Consider the following 19191-nt stretch of genomic DNA (forward strand, 5'->3'; position numbering starts at 1 on the left):
ATCTTGACTGTGAGATACATCAGCCTTAATCACACACGTATATTTTTGGCTTGTATGTCATACATGATGTTACATTACCAATCAGTGTGAACATTAGGTCCATCATTCTTCCAGATGAACAGTTTCAACACAGATGGAGGAACCAAAGCATGCATGTTGTGGTTTGATGGTGTGTTTGAACAGCAGTGTGCTGATTGGGATAATTTTACGAGGGTAAAATGATCTCCTCTGCCTGCCATAATGTGCCTGTTTAGGTATTATTCTGTTAAAAACTAAATTCAATAAACCTCTGCTTTGATTAGCATTGGAAGGTCCAAATAATTCTAGTGAATTAATTAATTCGAATGGTCTGCCTGTTTCAGTTAACTGGTTAAAACAACAATTAATTTAGAAGTGTTCCAAGAAATGCTCGTGAGGCATTTTATGTTTTAGTTGTGTGAATCAGTTTAAGGTAATCATGAAAAAAAAAAAAAAAAAAAAAAAAAACTTGTTCAAAAGAATGATTAGTTTACAATTTAGGCATCACTTCATACTTTCACAAAGTATAGATGGTTTTACTTAGTAATTCATAAATCATTTTATTTTTGAAAATGTGCATACCTTCGCAAATTAACATACACACACATCGAGTTATGTTGAGTCAGTTCCTAGTAATATTATAGTCTTTCTTGTGTAGTTCATAGGAACATAGTGTGTGTGCGTGCGTATGCCCAGTAAATCTGTGTGTTGGTAATGGATTTGCATCGAAGGGGACTGTAGTACATTTTCTCTGGAGTTCAAACAATGTTTGAAGTTTTGTTTGACACCAAAGATACTGATGAAGGTAAACACTGAATTCAGAATGACTGAATGTTGTTTTGTGTAACTGTTGAATCCAGACAACTTGAATAAGATGCTTATGTTTTTCTCTCTTTTCTCAGGGCGGGTTACAGCCGAACAGCTTTGTTCATATGTTCAGTTGTTTCGGGACAGTTGGGTGGCTCTGGAAAGTCACAGTGGGGTCCTACAGCTGGGACTGGCTGCTGCTCAAGCTCTCCGTCATCCCGCTCTCCCGTGCTGGGACGCCTGCCTTGCTTTTGAGAGACTCCTGCTGCAGGTTAGCCAATCACACAGCTCACTGATCTGTTTATAACAGGCAATAGAGTTCTGTTTTATGACATCCTGAATGCAATGCACTACATATCTTTACTCTATTTTGAGAGTTAAAGATTAAGTGATTTCTGTAGGCCTATCCTTTACTGTCTCTTTGTCTAGTACATACTGTGCAAGTATTCATGGCATTAAAGGACAATCGATATTTGCTGAAACAGCACTTGAATCTCAGAGAATCACCAGAAATCATGTTAAACCAGTTATGTGTCCCGAGGTGTCCATCTCCATTAATATTAGAGCAGGATAATCTATGAATTTAGTTCATAGCAATTTTTCTTTGGCACTGTTCTGTGGCAGTAGTTGCGTAAAGCTCCTGTATGTGTAATAGATTTCACGGGAGTGTATTCTAGCACTTCAGTCTCCGGTGATATCACTCTATACTAGAATATATACTCTATCAGTCATGAGAATCTGGCATCCATCCATCCTTTATTTCATCAATATTTTCATCCATCCATCCATTATTTAGTATATCCATTCAATACATCTGCAGTATTCATTCATACATTAATTTTTTCATGTATCCATCTATCCATCCATTTGAGTATTTGTCCTTGTGCATTCTTGCCTAGGGACTACGGATGTTAATTAGAAACATGTTGCTATAATCAGCCTTGCGAACATTTAGTATTTTATACTAATGTTCCTTAACATGCATTGTCCCTATAAAAAACAAAAACAAACTTAAAATCAGATCCATCTGCAGGTCCATCCGCTTATCCATCTACTGATCCATCCACTCATCCTAATACCGATCCATCCACTCATTCATTCATCCATCCATCCATTCATCTATCAATCCCCTCATCTGTATACGAATCTATCCAGTAATCAATCTATCCTCTCATCTAACCACTGATCCATCCATCCATCCACTGAGATATCCATCTGACCAGGCAACTAACCAAATGTCTGTGTGTCTTTGTCAGATTCTAAGAAGCTTTTTTTCGTCATATTAAACTCAGGCTTGTTTTGAGCAAACATGTGTGATACAAATGTTACATTATTTAGATTATCAGAATATCCGCTTCTATGTAGTATATATATTTTTTAATTTGTATCATGTATCATAATGCAAATTGTACTGGTCACTTTAAGCTCAGTGGTTGTGTTCTGCTGTTGGTAATGTACTCTCTATAGTTCCCTATCGGTCAGTCTCTACAACATAGGGCATGACTGACCAATAGGAATCTCGCTAAAGAGGCAATCTACTTTGAGTGAAACTAAAACAAGCCAATACACATTGGCGTGCAATCATTTGCATCAGCTGCGCAACCTTGTTAGCGAGGGTATAAACGAGCAGTTGCTGGGATTGAACTTCATTTGGACGACCAGATGTCGATCTGGACAGCACCTTTTACTGCCAGAAACCGTTCCGGTGGCTCATCCTCCCTCACCACCCTTGATGGCGGGGCAGCTAAGGGATGCACGCGTATCTTGCCAGTGGAACTGGGCCATTGCAATGCAGCTGTGCCTCAACTCCACTTGGTGTGGAGAATCGTATCTTCCTTCCCGGGCCTGTAAAGCACTCGTCGGATCTAACTGGCAAGGCTTACAAGGGAAGCTGTGGGGAAGCTGCCTCTGCCAAGCACGCTATGGCGTTGCTGCAGGTCCATCAGGTCAAGTCACTGAAGGTCCTGCATGAGGGTGGTCATGATCCACAAGTTCTCCAGGAACTTTGCAACGATAGACCTCGCGCTTCGTGTGACAAATCTTACCACGTGGTCAGTGGATTGTGCGACGTCCACACTAGTGGTCCAGGAACGCCATCTCTGGCTGTGTTTAGCGGATATGCGGGAGACCGACAAGCACAGGTTTCTTAACTCTCCCGTGTACCATACCGGCCTCTTCGGTAACGCAGTCGTAAACTTTTCCCAGCAGTTCTAAGCAGACTGAGGCCATCAGACACTGCGCTTCACGTTCGAGGGTCGAGCATATCGGTACAAGTTCCTATCCTTCGGGCTGTCCCTGTCCCCTCGTGTCTTCACGAAAGTAATGGAGGGGGCTCTTGTTCCCATGAGAGAACAGGGCATTTGCATCCTCAACTATCTCAACTATGCCTGTGTTCGACTAATCTCAGCTGTGTGAACACAGGGGCCTCATGCTCAGGCACCTCAGCCAGTTGGGTCATCAGAGTAACTCGGAAACTCTCCCACGTGCAGAGGATCTCTTTTCTCGGTATGGAGTTGGATTCGGTCACGAAGACAGCGCGCCTCACAGAGCACCGGGCTCAGTCACTCCTGAACCGATGAGCTTTCACAAGCTGTGCTTCCACAAGAATGGTGACTTCACCCCCAGGTGGGTCAGCTGATATAGAGAGAGTTCGGACAAGCTCAGGAAGACCTGTTTGCCTCCTCAGAGACCTCCCACTGCCAGCTGTTTTTTCTCCCTGACCGAGGGAACACTCGGCACAGACACACTGGCACACAGCTGGCCCTGGGGCCTCTGCAAATATGCATTTCCCCTCAGTGAGCCTACTTGCACAGACACTGTGCAAAGTCAGGGAGGACGAGGAGCAGGTCCTTCTGGTGGCTCCCTGTTGACCCATCTTGACTTAGTTCCCAGAACTCATACTCCTTGTGACAGTGCCTCCCTGGCCCATTCCCGAGGAAGGATCTTCTGACTCAGAGATGGGACATCTTATGGCACCCACGTTCTAGGTGACTCAGTCCCAGAGGTACTTAACACCATCACTTCAGCACGGGTGCCGTCCACGAGACGTGTTTACGCCCTGAAGTGGAACATGTTCGTCGAGTGGTGTACTTCTCGAGATATCTGATAGGGTCTGTGCTTTCTTTCTTGAAGCAAGGGTTTGATTTGAACGAAGGCAAAGTACATGCTGCTGCTATTTCAGCTTATCACAACCACATAGATGGCAAAACGATTGGAAAGCACAACCTGGACATCAGGCATCTTTGGGGGGTGAGGCGATTAAATCCTCCTCAACCCCCCTCCATACCCTCTTGGGACCTTTCCCTGGTGCTTCGAGCACTTAAGGATGCTCCCTTTGAGCCTCTACAATCAGTAGACTTAATGCTTCTCTCCATGAAGACTGCTACTGGTTGCATTGGCCTCTCTCAAGAGGGTCTGCTGACCTGCAGGTCTCTTGACATGCATGCATTTTTGGTCGACAAATCGTCCCTAGATTTTGGGCCGGGTGACAACCATGTGGTATTAAGTCCCCAGCCTGGCTATGTGCCCAAGGTTCCTACCACTCCCTTCAGGGACCAGGTAGTGAACCTGCAAGCGCTGCCTTTGGAGGAGGCAGACCCAGCCCTGACTTTGCTCTGCCCCGTCCACGCTTTGCGTTTTTACGTGGACAGAACCCAAAGTTTTAGGACCTATGTCTCTGTTCCCTCCCTCAGGGAACGAGGGTTACCATATGTAACCGAAACGTTTCCTGTGGTGTCTGCAGGTGCAGTGCACCACACTGCAGTGCAGTGAGTAAACAGTCTAAACAGCCTAACTGGCAACATCACTCAGTAAACACTCTGTGTTTGGCTTTGGGGGAAAAACAGAAAGATTCTTGAAGCATCAGTAGAGTTGCGAGGCAGCTTGGATCGAAGTACTCCAGTGGGTGTTTAGCTCTCTGAGGACGCAAAAGAGAAAAGGAAATGCTTTCACTGAGGCCCGTCTGGGGCGGATGCACGCGTGTGCATCACATCACAGGTCAAGGGTCAAATATGTTGAGGACAAAGGGAGTGAGGGAGACGTGGGTAGAGAGAAAGGACAGAAACCCTAATGGGAAATGTGGAAAACAGCGAGCCAAGAGAGAAGAGACGCAAAATGAAGGTCTTATGAGAAATTTGGGATAAAAATGTATTAGAGGATTGAACTTATCAAAATATCTTAACCACACTAGAACAGGCAAAAAAAAAAAAAAAAAAGAGCGTTCCAGACTAATATCCTCTCTCTTGTCCATTATTAGTTTTCACAGACTGTTTTTGATAGAGTTTCTGGTTCCTGCGGCTGTAAAGAGAACAGCGGGTAAGCTCAGCCCATAGGAACTCATTATGAATCAGGAAAAACATGAGGCAAAAGCAAGCCAGACTGGCCACATCAGCCAAACCACCAAACAGCTAAACAGCAATCAGCACTCAAGCTTATAAACCTTCAACTCTCCTTTGGAGATTATTGCTCTGGGGAAAAAACATAGAGAAAAGGTGTTTACTAACATTTAAAACATCATGTTAATCACAAAAAAAAAGAGTTGTGCTAATGCATGCTACATATCTGCTCTTATTAAAGAGATAGTTCACCCAAAAATAAAATGGCATCACTTGTTTAAAACTTTTATGACTTTCTTCTGCGGAACACAAATGGATTGTATGGAGTAAATTTAAGTTTAAATGATGAGTTTTTGGGGAAACTATCCCATACAAAAATCAGGTTTCTATTTAAATATACTGGAAGTGTTTAAAAGGAGATTAAATAACATGCAGTGGACAATATTGCTATGTAATTGTGACTATGTAATAGTAAATACTTGCATAATAAGTATGTAATGTACATTTAATACTGCTCAAAAGTTTGGGGTGAGATTTTTATATTTTTTTTTTTATTTTTTTTTTATTTTTTTAAAGAAATTAATAAGTTAATACGTTTATTTAGCATGGATGCATTAAATTGGTCAAAAGTGACTGTAAAGACCCTATTGTTACAAAAGATTTCAATTTCAAATAAATTCAGTTACAAAATTATTAAGTAGCACAACTGTTTTCAACATTGATGATTATAAGAAATATTTCTTGAGCTGTAAGTCAGCATATTATAATGATTTCTGAAGACTGGAGTAATGATGCTGAAAAAAATCAGCTTTGCCATTCCAGGAATAAATTGCATTTTAAAATGTTTTAATGAGTTATTATATAATATAATATGACAGGTTTTTAAATTATAATAATATTTCACGATATTGCTTTTTGCTCTATTTGTGTGAGCATATGAGTCTTCTTTCAAAAACATTTGAAAAAATCTTACTAACCGCAAACTTTAGATTGGGATTTTATATGTAAGACATAATTATGTCTTTATGAAGTCTTAAATAGAAGTTTGTCTCCTGAAGTTTTGGAGAGCTCTTTGAGCGGGATTGTCCTAAGGTTACCTAGTGTGTATGCATGCTTGTGTGTGTCTGTGTCTCCAAACATTAATATTCAGTAATTATAAGGCTCTCACTGGGACATCAAATATCTGCATTCAGCCTTGAGCACATAGTGCAAGTTTCTGTTTGCACTCTAAACACCATCTGTAACAGGATCCCTGATTTTTTCCTGATCCCTGATGAAGTAATAAATAAGTTATTTGTCTTCCACTCTCTTTCTCTCTCTCTTCCCTTGTTTATAGTTTCATTTTATTTTCCATTTGATGTTTTTTTTTCTCTGATATTTGCAAGCTGGATTTCTGAAACCAGAGGCTGAAATTCAGCTATTGAAAATACTGGCATGAGACAGGCTCATTCTTCAGGTCTGCAGTTACCCCTCTCACCCTCCTGGGGTGGAGCACGGGAAAGCTGGATAGTGTTAATAAAGGCTCCCATCCAACCAGGCCTCGCCCTTCTGCTCTGAGTCTATAGATCTGTTCTGAAAACTAGTGAGCTGTCCACTGCCTACATAGACAACATGATCCTAACCATCATGGAAGCTCATAATTGATAGTTGTGATAGTTGTGTGAATGCTATCACGTTGATAGCAGCTAAAAAAGCGCTCCTCACAGTTGATTTCAATAAAGTTTGATGTAATGGAATGATACTCTAAAGAAGTATTAAAAATACAGAGCAAACATCTGTTGGTTATGATAATCTATTATCAGTTGATTTCAAATAGAGTAAGAGTTTGATATTAAGTTTTGTTCATTTATTCATCCATCTTGAGGAAGTCTATAGTCTTTTCTTCCCTATTGTGACGTATATCAGAGTGAAACGGCATCTCGAACATGAAAAAAAAATGTTTTAAATTTAAAAATGTATTAATTTAGCTGACGCTTTTATCCAAAGCGTCTTACAATAGCTATAAATGTCAGAGGTCGCATGCCTCTGGAGCAACTAGGGGTTAAGTGTCTTGCTCAGGGACACATTGGTGCCTCAGTGGATTCGAACCCGGGTCTCTCACACCAAAGGCATGCATCGTATCCACTGCGCCATCACCACCCCCCATTGAATTGATTTTGCCCATTGGGAATTGATTGAATGATAGTGGTTTACTACTACTGTGATCTCAACAATTATGATATGCAATGCATGGATAATTTATAAGAAACGCTACAATATTCCATGAAAAGATGCAATTTCAATTTGGATTTTATAGTGACTTTAAAAAGAGGAGTTGGGAGGTGACTGTGTCCTTGCTAAAGCTGTGGCCTTGGCTGCAGATAATGCTATGATTTGTTGACTATGGCTGTTACTTTTGACATGTTTGGTTTCTTTGGCTTCTGCTGTCCCACTAAGATGGTTTTAGAGAACAGCTTAGTGTTAATAAGCTGACACAAAGTTGAGGAAAGATGGGCATCATGCCTTTGGGTCTGGTACGGATGGTGTGCAGCCCTGGCAGGTGGAATGTGTGTATGTGAGAGTGTGTTTGCTGAAGAGGGTGTTGTGGTCAAGAAGAGCTGTCAACAAGTACTCTCTTTCACCCATTCCCGTTACCTCACAGTCCAGCATACAGAGTGAGTAATTATATTCATACTAAATGTCAGTTTTTCTTTTTTTCAAAACATTGCCATTATGGTGTCAAACATTTTTTTTTAAAATCCAATCAGTTTTGTCTCAATGGACAAAGCGCTTGAGTTATTTACCAGTCTTGTATTATTTAATTCGATTTTTACATTTAGTGAAGAAAATGTGAGTAGCTATTCCCGGTTATATAGCACTGGGAATAATCCGCGAGTCAGACGGGACAAATAATAAAAAATAAATAACCTTCTGATTTATTGCGGGTGGATGAGATAAATCATTAATGATGGATATTAAAGTGTTTACAACTTTTTTTCGTCAAGCATTAATTTGCAGATTCTTATTTAGCTACACAGTTGTGGTGTCGAATTGTTTAAAGGTATTGTAAAAAATTTTTTTTTTTAAAAAAATCCAAATTTGTTTAAACTTTCTGTATATATCAATGCATAATTAAAATATAAGTAATCTGAAAAAGAAAGTATAAAAATCGAGTGTCTGTAGACCTCTCACGACTGTTTTAAAGACAGCTCATTATTTCCATTCACTTCACCCCCTCCCTTCTGGGCTCCTTCCAAAGCTACGCCCCCAAAACACATGAACTCCGACAGCTGAGCTGAAGACGCATTATTTACATGAGACGAGCGGAGAGGAAGGAGTGCAGTGCATGTAGTGACATCATGTCAGAACCACATGTAATAAAAATCTATCTTTATAATTATGAAGATAAACAAATAAGATGTATTTTAGTACTCACTATCAAGCTATTGGTAAAGTTTTAAATATATATTTATTGATTCGATAACAATCTAGTAATCTATAGCCTAAGGCAAAGCTAAAAACAAGTTGCATGATACACGTTTCTCCATTGCCATCATTTACACAGTGATGAAGATGAATTTCGTGTAAGATTCACAACATATATGATGTTCGGCATGTAAGAGTTTCCATGATGAAAGCATTGTTGACTGATGAGGACAGTGGGCTTAATAGCATTTATAAGTCTTCCCCTACCATCCTAGGAAAAAAATATCGCTCCCTAGATGTAGATTTACGTTTCCTTCGTTTCGCTCGGACATTTAACGGCGTGTACACACACGCATACAGGCATATAGCTCAAAATGCGTATAGATAACACACCACTTGACTTGAAAATGGCGTGTATGTTTACGCAAAAGTCATGTTGTCATGTTGACACTCCAGAGACAAGTAGCCTACCGCATCGTCAGCTCGAGGACAGATCCGTGGTCAAGGGCGAAGCAGAGGAGGTCATGCAAGAGGCCGTGCAACTAGGGTCCGAGGAAGTAGAGGCCAAGGACGGGGTGATCAAAGTGCAGGGCAAGGAGCACTTCTTGGACAAGAGGACCTGCGTTGAGTTTTGCATCATCAAGCTCAAACAAGGGGATGTGAACAGGTATCTAGATACGCGCAAATGGCCATCCTGTGTGGCAAAAGGGTGGTTGCCATGGTTGCGAGAGAGTGAAAGTTGCCTAAGCCAATCCGTTGTTTCGTCCCGGTTTGAAATAATGAGCTGTGTTTAGTGCAGATTAAACGGTCTAGAGTCACTCGATTTTTGTACTCTTTTTATTAGAGCACTTACATTTTAATTATGCATTGATATATATAGAAAGTTTAAACAAATTTGGAAAAAAGTTTTTTTTATAAAATTACTACCTACACGACCTTTAAAGGTACAATATGTAAGAATTTTGTAATAAAATATCCCCAAGATTTCAGTTCCAATTTTAAATAAGTGGCAGCCCTGGGAAAAAAAGTCACCTGTCAATGACGCAATATCCGCGGTATCCTTTGTTTTCCGTTCATACTGCCATAACCATGACATAACCGTGACAGACGTGAACAACTGCGTAGTGTGTAACGTTCAGCAGGTTCTTGTTTCTTTTAAACATAGACCATGGCAAGCAAACTTTGGGACAAACAAGGAGAACTAAAATGATGATTAATATTAGCTGGCGTTTTTGAGATGCCGAGAGCTCCATATCCACGACTAAGGACTTGACAGAGCTTCACGAGTCACGACTTGACAGCTTTATTAGACAGGTGAGCATATGTACATAAAACAAATCAATATTATATAATGTTAGCTCAACATGATGAGGTGTTAGAATATGGTTAGTTATTCTAATGTTGATCTAGCTTAGTTTCGTATAGCAAACAGACTAACACGTAGTATAACATAACTTTCAATACAATTATTTGTGCGGGTAGTTCGGTAGAATTAAATGACCTTATTCCTTTATATCCGTGTGATATCTGTCTCTTTAGCAATCGCGACCTGCTTCATAGCACTGTAATGTTAAAAAACATGTTATAATAAACATTATTAGATCCACCAGCTTGACAGCAAGTCCCATCATTCAGCTCATCATTGCGTCATCAACCTACGCTTTGTTATTGTTAGAAACTGCGCCCTCTTGTGGCGAAAAAGCCTACATATTGTGCCTTTAAGCAGCAAATGGATGCAAAACAGATTTAAAGACAAATCAAGTGCTGGTTATATGTGATAGCCTAACAGCTGTCAAGCTCTGTATGTATTTGACAAACAAATATTTTAGCCTACAGTATATCCAGCCTTTGCTTAGGCTGTACGCATGCGTAGTTTGTGTGTGTGTTCGGAAAGTCGGGAATGTCACCGTTACATGACTGTAACAGTGACTTTCCAATTTAAGTTTAAAGGGAGTAAATCCTGTGTTTAGGCTATTAAGGAAATGTAATTTTGCCAGAAAAGAACTTTTACTTTTGGCACACTGACAAATGATTTATGCATTAACAAAATCAGAGACCCCTGGAAATCCGATCACAAGAGACGCATGTTACTAGCCATTGTAAACAACAATCAATTTGCCTGACAACTTGTGATCGGATTACATGAAAAGGCCTTTACGTAATAATGATGCTGCTGGTCTTATCTATCTATGTAGTGTAAGATGTTTTTTTAAGATGCTCTGTGTTGCTGAGGTCCCTCAAAGGGCAGTGGTGCGGGTGGCTAACCGAGGGTATGATTAATTGTGTGGTAAATGTGCTCTTAATACCTCAGTTGTGGACCTGTGACCTTTGACTTCCTCCACCCCACACACACTATCAGGGATGCATTCTGCTTGAGCTCAGTTTGAGTCCTTTTTACTTATCAGAACTCTACAAAGACTTCTGATTTGATCTCTTTCTTCCTTGTACTGACATCTAAACCTTCTGGTAAATCCTATGTTACGTGACATTGTTTTATTTGATGCCTTTATGTAGTAGAAACACTGATTGATTGAGTGATTACTTTATCTTTCAACTTGCCTTTTGATGTTCATGAATGTTTGTTTGTGCTTTAACTTGAATTAAAGTGGAAGTAAAGAATTGTGTTCTCCGCTGCCTCTTGAACTGAGGTGCTACAGTGATCTGTCATGTCACATTTAAGAGAATTGAAATGCCATTTATTGTTTGAATTTCATGATAAAATGGACACAATTTGAAAGCTGTATATACATGTAAATAGTTTTTCTTATTAGAAGTTACAAAGCACAAAGCTATTGTATGGAAGGCATGCAACAAATAATGTTTGGTGTAGGGAAAAACCATGGACCTGGCAACCCTGGCTTGAGCTACGGGTGATTTATAGGGTCAAATAGACCCTGCTTTAACATTATTGTTGCATTAACTTCAATAGCTTTAAATTCAACACAAGAGACGTTCTCTTTACACAAAGTATAAGTTGCAGTCTTACATGTTTTTCTGCCCCCTTTTAAATTACAGACAATGTAGTTTCGGCACTAATTATTGGCTGTTTTTAAACAAAAGTGAAGATAAAAGATAAAGATTTGCACTGATGGTGACTCAAAAAGTGTTTAGGTCAGCATAGTATTGAAGATTTGGCAGTAATACATGGTCATGTAATGTATAAAACATTTTGTGTTTGGATTTCTTGCAAAAACAACAACTTGTTCACTTACGTATAGTTACCATTTTGCCAAATACAGTATACGTTAAAATTACTCCAACAGTGACTTAAGATTTCAGTCATACCACCAGGAGAATAAAGATGGTCCAATGATAGGACACTTCTTTTCTTTGTGTTTTCTTATCTATAAATTTAATTTAAAAAATCCAAAATCAATGACTTGAATATACCTTTTCTATGTTGTACATGTAGTTTTTAAATTAAAATACATTTTGATATATATATATATTGATAATCCTTTTTCCCTATTATTATTTCGGTAACACTTTACAATAAGGTTCGTTAGTTAACATTAGTTAACTACATTAGTTAATATGAACTAATAATGAATAGCACATATACAGCATTTGTTAATCTTTGTTAATGTTATTTTCAACATTTACTAATACTTGATTAAAATCTTGTTAACATTAGTTAATGCACCGTGAACTAACATGAACAAACAATGAACAGCTGTATTTTCATGAACTAACATTAACAAAGATGAACAAATGCAGTAACAAATGTATTGCTCATGGTTAGTGCATGTTAGTAAATACATTAACTAATGTTAACTAATGAACCTTATTGTAAAGTGTTACCATTATTTCTTAGGAAAAACAGTAATTTGTTAAATATAATCAATATTTAAAAAGCCTTTGTCCGCTAAATCAAGGTCATATGGTGCACCCAACATATGATGTTTTTGAAAATAATGATTAAGAAGTGTTAGCTATGGGTTGTAAGGTTTATGAAACAATATGTTATTACTTTTTACTTGATGGTAATTATGGTTCTATTTAAGATATAAGAAAATAGTCAAAAAATGTTTTACCTTTCTTCATCTATCCACAGTATCTCATTATTTCTCTTATACGTATCTCATGAATTCACAGACAAAACTAATTCTTCGTACAGACACGTCAGGAGCCGAATACATCTTTTCTGTCTTTCTTTTTGTTTTTGAAGAGCGATAGATAACGCACATTTTTACGCACTCTGTTAAACTGCATCAGTGGCTCCAGGCCGTCATTAACACGAACACAGACAAAGTTATGGCGTTTCACCTTTGACCTCTGAACTCCTAACCCACCCTTAGGTCAACCCACTCCCCTCTGCCTGGAGCCTACTGCCTCGTCCTGGATTATATCTAACTGTATCCACACTAACACACACGCAGAGACACTTTCTGTACAGTTTCTGGGCTTTCTGACCTCACTAACACAACAAGCTAGTTTTGCCTCCTCCACAAACATGGGCGAATGCAGTGGGAGTAGGCCGCGTGGCGTTTTACAGTATGAATGTGCTTGGCTCATGTGTGCGTGGGCGTGAGCATATTCGGTTTTGACCTGGTGTCCAAACACCATTGTTTTTCCTGCTGCTCTATCTGACAGTCCAGACCCTAAAAAACACGGTCCCAGCTTGCAAGAGTTACAGTCTCTCTCGCTTTCTTTATAAATCTGTCGCTCTAATGTTTTAATTTGAATCATTTCATCTCGCTGCTGCTTTGATCGTTCATCTGTTGACTTCCTTCTTTATTTCCTCTCATCTTTCTCATCTTATCTGTCTACTCTCTGAGCTGTTGGAATTCTCCGTCAGAGTATGTACTGCATTCTTGACCATTAATAAAATAATCTTTTTAAGTTTGCAACAGTGTAGTATGATTACAGTCTTGGATAAATTACATCTGCCCTATCGGCGCTGTCATGTGACCTACAACATATGACTAACACTAGACAAAGGTCTCATTGGATAGTAAAGTGTCAGCTGCGGAAGCAGTATGTCAAAGACTGTATAATTACCAATACGATGCACTACTTTGCTATGAATGGGAAACTGCAATTTAAAACAGTGGCTCTAGGAATGCTTTTTAATGGTTGTGAAGTTAGTTCCTCATTAAATGAAGTAAAGTAGCAGCTCAGACAGTATGCAATTTCAGACGCAGACGTGCTGCATTACACACGAGAATGAACCATATTGGTTCTTGTACTGTACGTGAAGCAAGTATGCTTGAGCTTCCATTTATCACAACTTATGTGTGTGCACGTTCATGAACGTGATGATACATGAACAAAAGCCTAAATTAAATCTGTCCATCAAATAAAGGGGTCGTGTCTCTTCAGAAAATTTTCATTTTCATATAAATTAGTTTTATGATCTCTTTATGAACTTTTTGAAGCATCAAATTGGTAGTTGTGAAGCGATGGAGGGACCGAAAGCTCTCAGATTTCCATAAAATAGCTGAATGTGTGCTCTGAAGCTGAACAAAAGTCTTACAGGTTTGGTACGACATCAGGGTGAGTAAATGATGACGAATTTTATTTTTTTTGGGTGAGCTATCCTTTTAACACAAAACTGGCAATAATATTAGTCACTAGGCGAGACCTGGCCAAATAGCCACTGGGAGACCACAGACAGTTGTCATTCACTGTATCAATATAGAAAGCTAGTTAATAGATGGATTTTTTGGTCCCACTTTATAATAAGTGGCTTTAAGTACTATGTGTTTACATTGAAAAATAAGTGCAAAGTACTTGTTGTGTTGTAAAACACTTGAGCTGCTATTGAGGTGTGATACGGGTAAGACTAGGGACAGGTGTGATGGTTTGGGTTTTTAAGAGTGGGTTAAGACGTAATTACTTACAGGTATTTTTTTTTAATTTAAGTACAATGTAAAAACATGCATGTACACAATAAGTTAATTTCATCAAAGTATTAATGTCAATGTTAGTACATAGTAGTTAAAGCGGTGTTGCAGTCATGAGGAATAACTAGACCATCTCATTCTAGCATTTAATTCTGAGGAGGACTCCCTTTGAAAGACTTGGCTACACAGCAAAATCCCCAGTGTTAAATTAACACTTAAAAGTGTGAATTATGTAAACTCTGAGCAGAGTGTTAAATGAACACCGAAGCAGTTTTAAAGTTAATGAGATAATTAAGTGAACAATTGAGTGATAATTAATCGAATAATTGAGATCACATTTTCTATTTGATCTTCTGGATGTTATAACTCGCATACAGCAGCAAAATAAAATCTAAAAACAATGATTTAAGGGTCAAGAGCCCAACTAAACCAAACACTGCTCACCATAATGGTGACTTAAAAATTACAGTTTTCTCCTTCAGTGATTCTGCTTTTACTCACTTAATTATCCAACACTGCTTCAATGTTCATTTAACACTCTGCTCAGAGTTTATATAATTCACACTCTCAGTGTTAATTTAACACTGGGGATTTCACTGTGTAAAAAGGACACCGCCTTACAAGAATGCAGCCATCTGTTTGAGTAGCTCCCATAGTACAGTATGTTTAGCTCTTATTCATCCCATTAGTACCTACTAGTGGTTTTAGACTCAATACTTATTCTTATCAGCCTGCATGTACAGTTAGTTTTTCTTAGTAACTGTTGCCTTTTCACACACGATATATGTTTATCTTTTGTTGTTGTAGTTTTACTGTTTTCTTTTCTGTGGCATGCTACATGCATCCATAATGCACAATTCAATCTCACAGATTTTTTTTGTCCACTGTAGGAGGTGGCTACCTATCCCCTCTGTATATCGAATTCAAGAGTTTGATACATAGAGTGCATCTTATAAGACTCTGACAAGATAATACACATGAGAGAAGAGTTCTGGCCAAAGTCAAGCCAGCGCTTAAGTGTGTGTGAGATGACTTATTTAGCCTGTCCTCCTTCCTGTGTTTAGGGCGAACGGATTACTGGCGGAAACAAGACACAACCCGTTTACCCCTAACAGGAAGTTTCAATATCTCTCGTACTCCCTCTCACCCTCCAGTGTAAACGCCCACACTCACATATACACACACAACATACATCAACTGACCACACACTGCTATAAAATCTATAAAACCCCACAAACAGAGACGCATGCTCATGTGCAGCTTACATCTTTCTTACACACCTGACCTCCTCACACAGCTGTGTTTGTGAAGTAACATCCTTTCGTGGATTTGTTTTTCAGTCCCTTTGCATATGACCTGTGCTTATATGGCAGTCTTTGTGTGTGTGTTTGTATATCAGCTCTCTGTGTGTGTATAAGGCTCATGTGCCTGCTAATGCAACACAGCTGAATGAAGAACAAGTTTGAAATAGTCTGTGTGTGTCAGATAAATCAGAGATCAAAGGAAAAGCTAAAGACATTCAATCTGGGACTCCTAATTTTTTGATTTCTTCAAGTTCTTGAATCCATTTTCATGAATTTTCTGTGGGTTTGTCAGTGGTCAATGCAAATTAGTTTGGTCTAAAAGACTATTCCCATTTTCTTTTATTTAAACCAGTTAAACTTTTTATGTCATTATAGTCTTAGAATAAAAACACTTTGATCACAGTTATATTGTGACTAATATTGCAATTTAAAATAACTATTTTATTTGAATATATTTTAAAATGTTCAAATTCAGAGGCTGAATTTTCTGCATCATTGTCACATGATCTTCAGAAATCATTTTAATATGATGATTTGCTGCACATGAAACATTTCTTAGTATTATCAATGTGGAAAATAGTTGTGCTGCTTAATATTTTGGGGGAAAGTGTGATATATATATATATTTTACAGGATTGTTTAATGAATAGAAAAGTTCAAAATTAATTTTGTAATACTATTAATGTCTTAACTGTCTCTTTTGTTAATTAATGTGTCCTTGCTGAGTGAAATATGGTTTTATTTATTTTTATTCTAAACCAAAAACTATTGAACAGATATGTGATCAGATATGTCCTGGTCAACATCGGCCTCTCACTGTTTTTCAGCACTCAAAGGCTGTCGGCTGTCAGACTGCTATGAGAGTGTCCAGCATCTCTTCAGAGAACGTGCGGACATGTCTCTGGGGCTCACGCTCATCGATTTGAAATTAAAATTTCTCTCACAGGAAACCAAACCATGACCTGATTAGAACAGCTTCTCCTCAAACACGTTTAAAACCACTTTGGATGTCCAGTGGTCAGGTGTACAGTTTTGATGCACGCATACTTGGTTTATGTAGCACTGCATATCCTTTGGTAACATCATCTGTGAAGCCTGTATCTATAATACATAATGTAAGTCTTACTGAATGCAGCATGTGTGAGGTTTAGCATAAAGATCAGCCATATGCTTGTGTCTGTGTATACTTTATGTGCATATCGAGGGCTTGGAGCCAGAGGGGTGTACAGTAAGTGGCTTTTAACAAACTTTACAGGAGAGACAAAACAAAATTTTGACCACACTTCAATCACCTGTATTATTAACCTTAAATAACAAACATTGCAACCACAGGCATACTTATATGAATGAGTATTTAAGTAAAAAAATGTTAACACAGTGAACATGTTCTAAAACATTTTCTCAAAAAAAAAAAAATTCAAATACATCAGATAAGCCTTTTTGTTGCTTAATTCAATACAGTTTGATCTCAGATAGTTATTTTGGCACCATTGGATAGAGCTTATCGAGACCTTTATTTTGATATAAAGAACTCATATTCGCCCAAAATGCCACTTACGCCCCTCTGGCTCCAAGCCCTCGATATGCATTCTTGGCTAAGGTGTGAAAACGTGCTGAATGGTGAATCAGGTTAGTGTTTTGGTTTTACTGACAGCTGTATGAGTGTGTCTCAGTCTGTACCGCCACAACGACTGTGTGTCAAGTATCTCAAGGTGGTCTGTGTCTTTTCACCTTTGTGTGTGCGTCTGCGGACAAGCTGGCGTCGGGCTGAAGTGAGTTAGCTCCAGTTGGACACTGCTGACTTTTGAAAATTCCCCACAATGCTCTGCTTTCATCAAGCCGTTTGCAAGCGCCAACAGAGAGCTCTCATATAGAGCTGGTTTCAGGTTCTAGAACTTGAATATTCAATTTTCTCTGGCAATGAATAAGCAGTACGTACCGTCCCTATGATTTTGGTAAACAATTTCCGTTTTCCATTAAAGCTTGGTCACAAATAGTTTGGTCAAGCGACACTCACTCACTCACACACACACACACACACACACACACACATTTTTAATTATTCCCAGATTCAAATAGTGACATCCACCTTCAAAAATATATCACCTTCAAACACAGCCTTCCTTTGTCCTGCCCCCACGTTCCTCTCAAGCCTTAGGCTGTGTGTGTGTGTGTGAGGGAGAGAGATATTGGAGTGTTGTGTCATGTAATGGGTTGTCCAGGGTCAGTTGCGGTCAATGAGATGCAGGTTAATTCTCTCATCGCATAGCTTAGCCAGAATCCCGAGCATCCTGGGAATTTTGTCCTCAGCGGTTGTAGTTCTGCGCTCTGATTGGCAGTGAAGTGGTTGAGTAATGTAATTAATTCTGATTAGTTTCAGGGTACTGTGGCTTTAAGTCACAGTTAAAATGAAACAGCTCCAGGGGTCCAGATGTCTAGATTTTTTGTTGTTTTGCGTGTTTGAGTCTTGCAGGGAGTAGTTCACCCAAAATTAATATTCTGGCACCATTTACACACCCTCATGTCGTTACAAACCTGAACGACTGTCTTTTTATTCTGACTTATAAACATAAGATACTATGAAGAGATTGTGGAGCTCTTATTTTGGAATTAGGGCTGTTATGCTTCAAGATGGATAAAAAGCAACCATAAGTCCATACAACTTGTGTGCTAAGTGTTATGAAACCATATGATCGGCATTAAAGCATAAATTTAGCATTTTAAAGAGGGTCCCAAAAATGAATATGAATATTCTGTCATCATTTATTAACCCTCAAGTTGTTCCAAAACTGTGTGACTTTCTTTCTTCTGCTGAACATAAAAGAAGACTTTTTAAAAATGTTGGTAATCAAACAGTTCTGGTCAAATCATTTTTATTATTTTTGGGATTTTTCTTAAAATATCTTTTATGTTCCACATGATGACAGAATATTCATATTCATTTTTGGGTCAACTAATACTTTAAAACAATATAACCCTAACCCAAGGATAATGGTATTTGGTTTTTAATTAAAATTTTAATTAATGAACGTTTTACTATTAGATATATCAAGATGATGTGACATAGATCTATATAATAATCTGAGAAATGAAAAAAGCATGATGCATTAATAATTCTATGATGGAAACTTTACAACTTCTGTTCATCTCAATTGCATATGTGCATTTAACCCTGCCAAGTTGAGTTCAGTCCCGAGACACACGCGAACTCATTGCATTAGGTGTCGTTGACATTTAGCATCATCAATATACTCCATAATTTCCCATTTTGTTTTTCCCAGAAGAAATAAAGTAATATGGGCATGGAAAGACATCATAAGGGTGTGTAAATAATGACAGATTTTTTTTTCCTCTTTGAGTGAACTGTTTAATTAGACATTTTTCTGCATCTGTTCCAGTTTTGCTGCGTGTGTGTGTGCGTGCGTTTTGATTATCGTTCATGGTGTCTGGGTTTCAGCTTGACGTGGCTCTCACGGT

At 38.6% G+C, this 19191-nt stretch overlaps 1 protein-coding gene across 1 annotated transcript in view; it reads left to right on the plus strand.

Moving 5' to 3' along the window:
- scfd2 (sec1 family domain containing 2) overlaps positions 1-19191 on the plus strand; it is a 107458-nt gene that overhangs the window by 17204 nt on the left and 71063 nt on the right. Inside the window, exon 4 of the mRNA XM_039692539.2 lies at positions 921-1096. Within this exon, the coding sequence (XP_039548473.2) occupies positions 921-1096 (176 nt within the window). The remainder of the gene's footprint in view (positions 1-920; positions 1097-19191) is intronic.

Source organism: Pimephales promelas, chromosome 13 (assembly GCF_988280905.1).
Source record: "Pimephales promelas chromosome 13, fPimPro1.hap1.1, whole genome shotgun sequence".
NCBI lineage: Eukaryota > Metazoa > Chordata > Actinopteri > Cypriniformes > Leuciscidae > Pimephales > Pimephales promelas.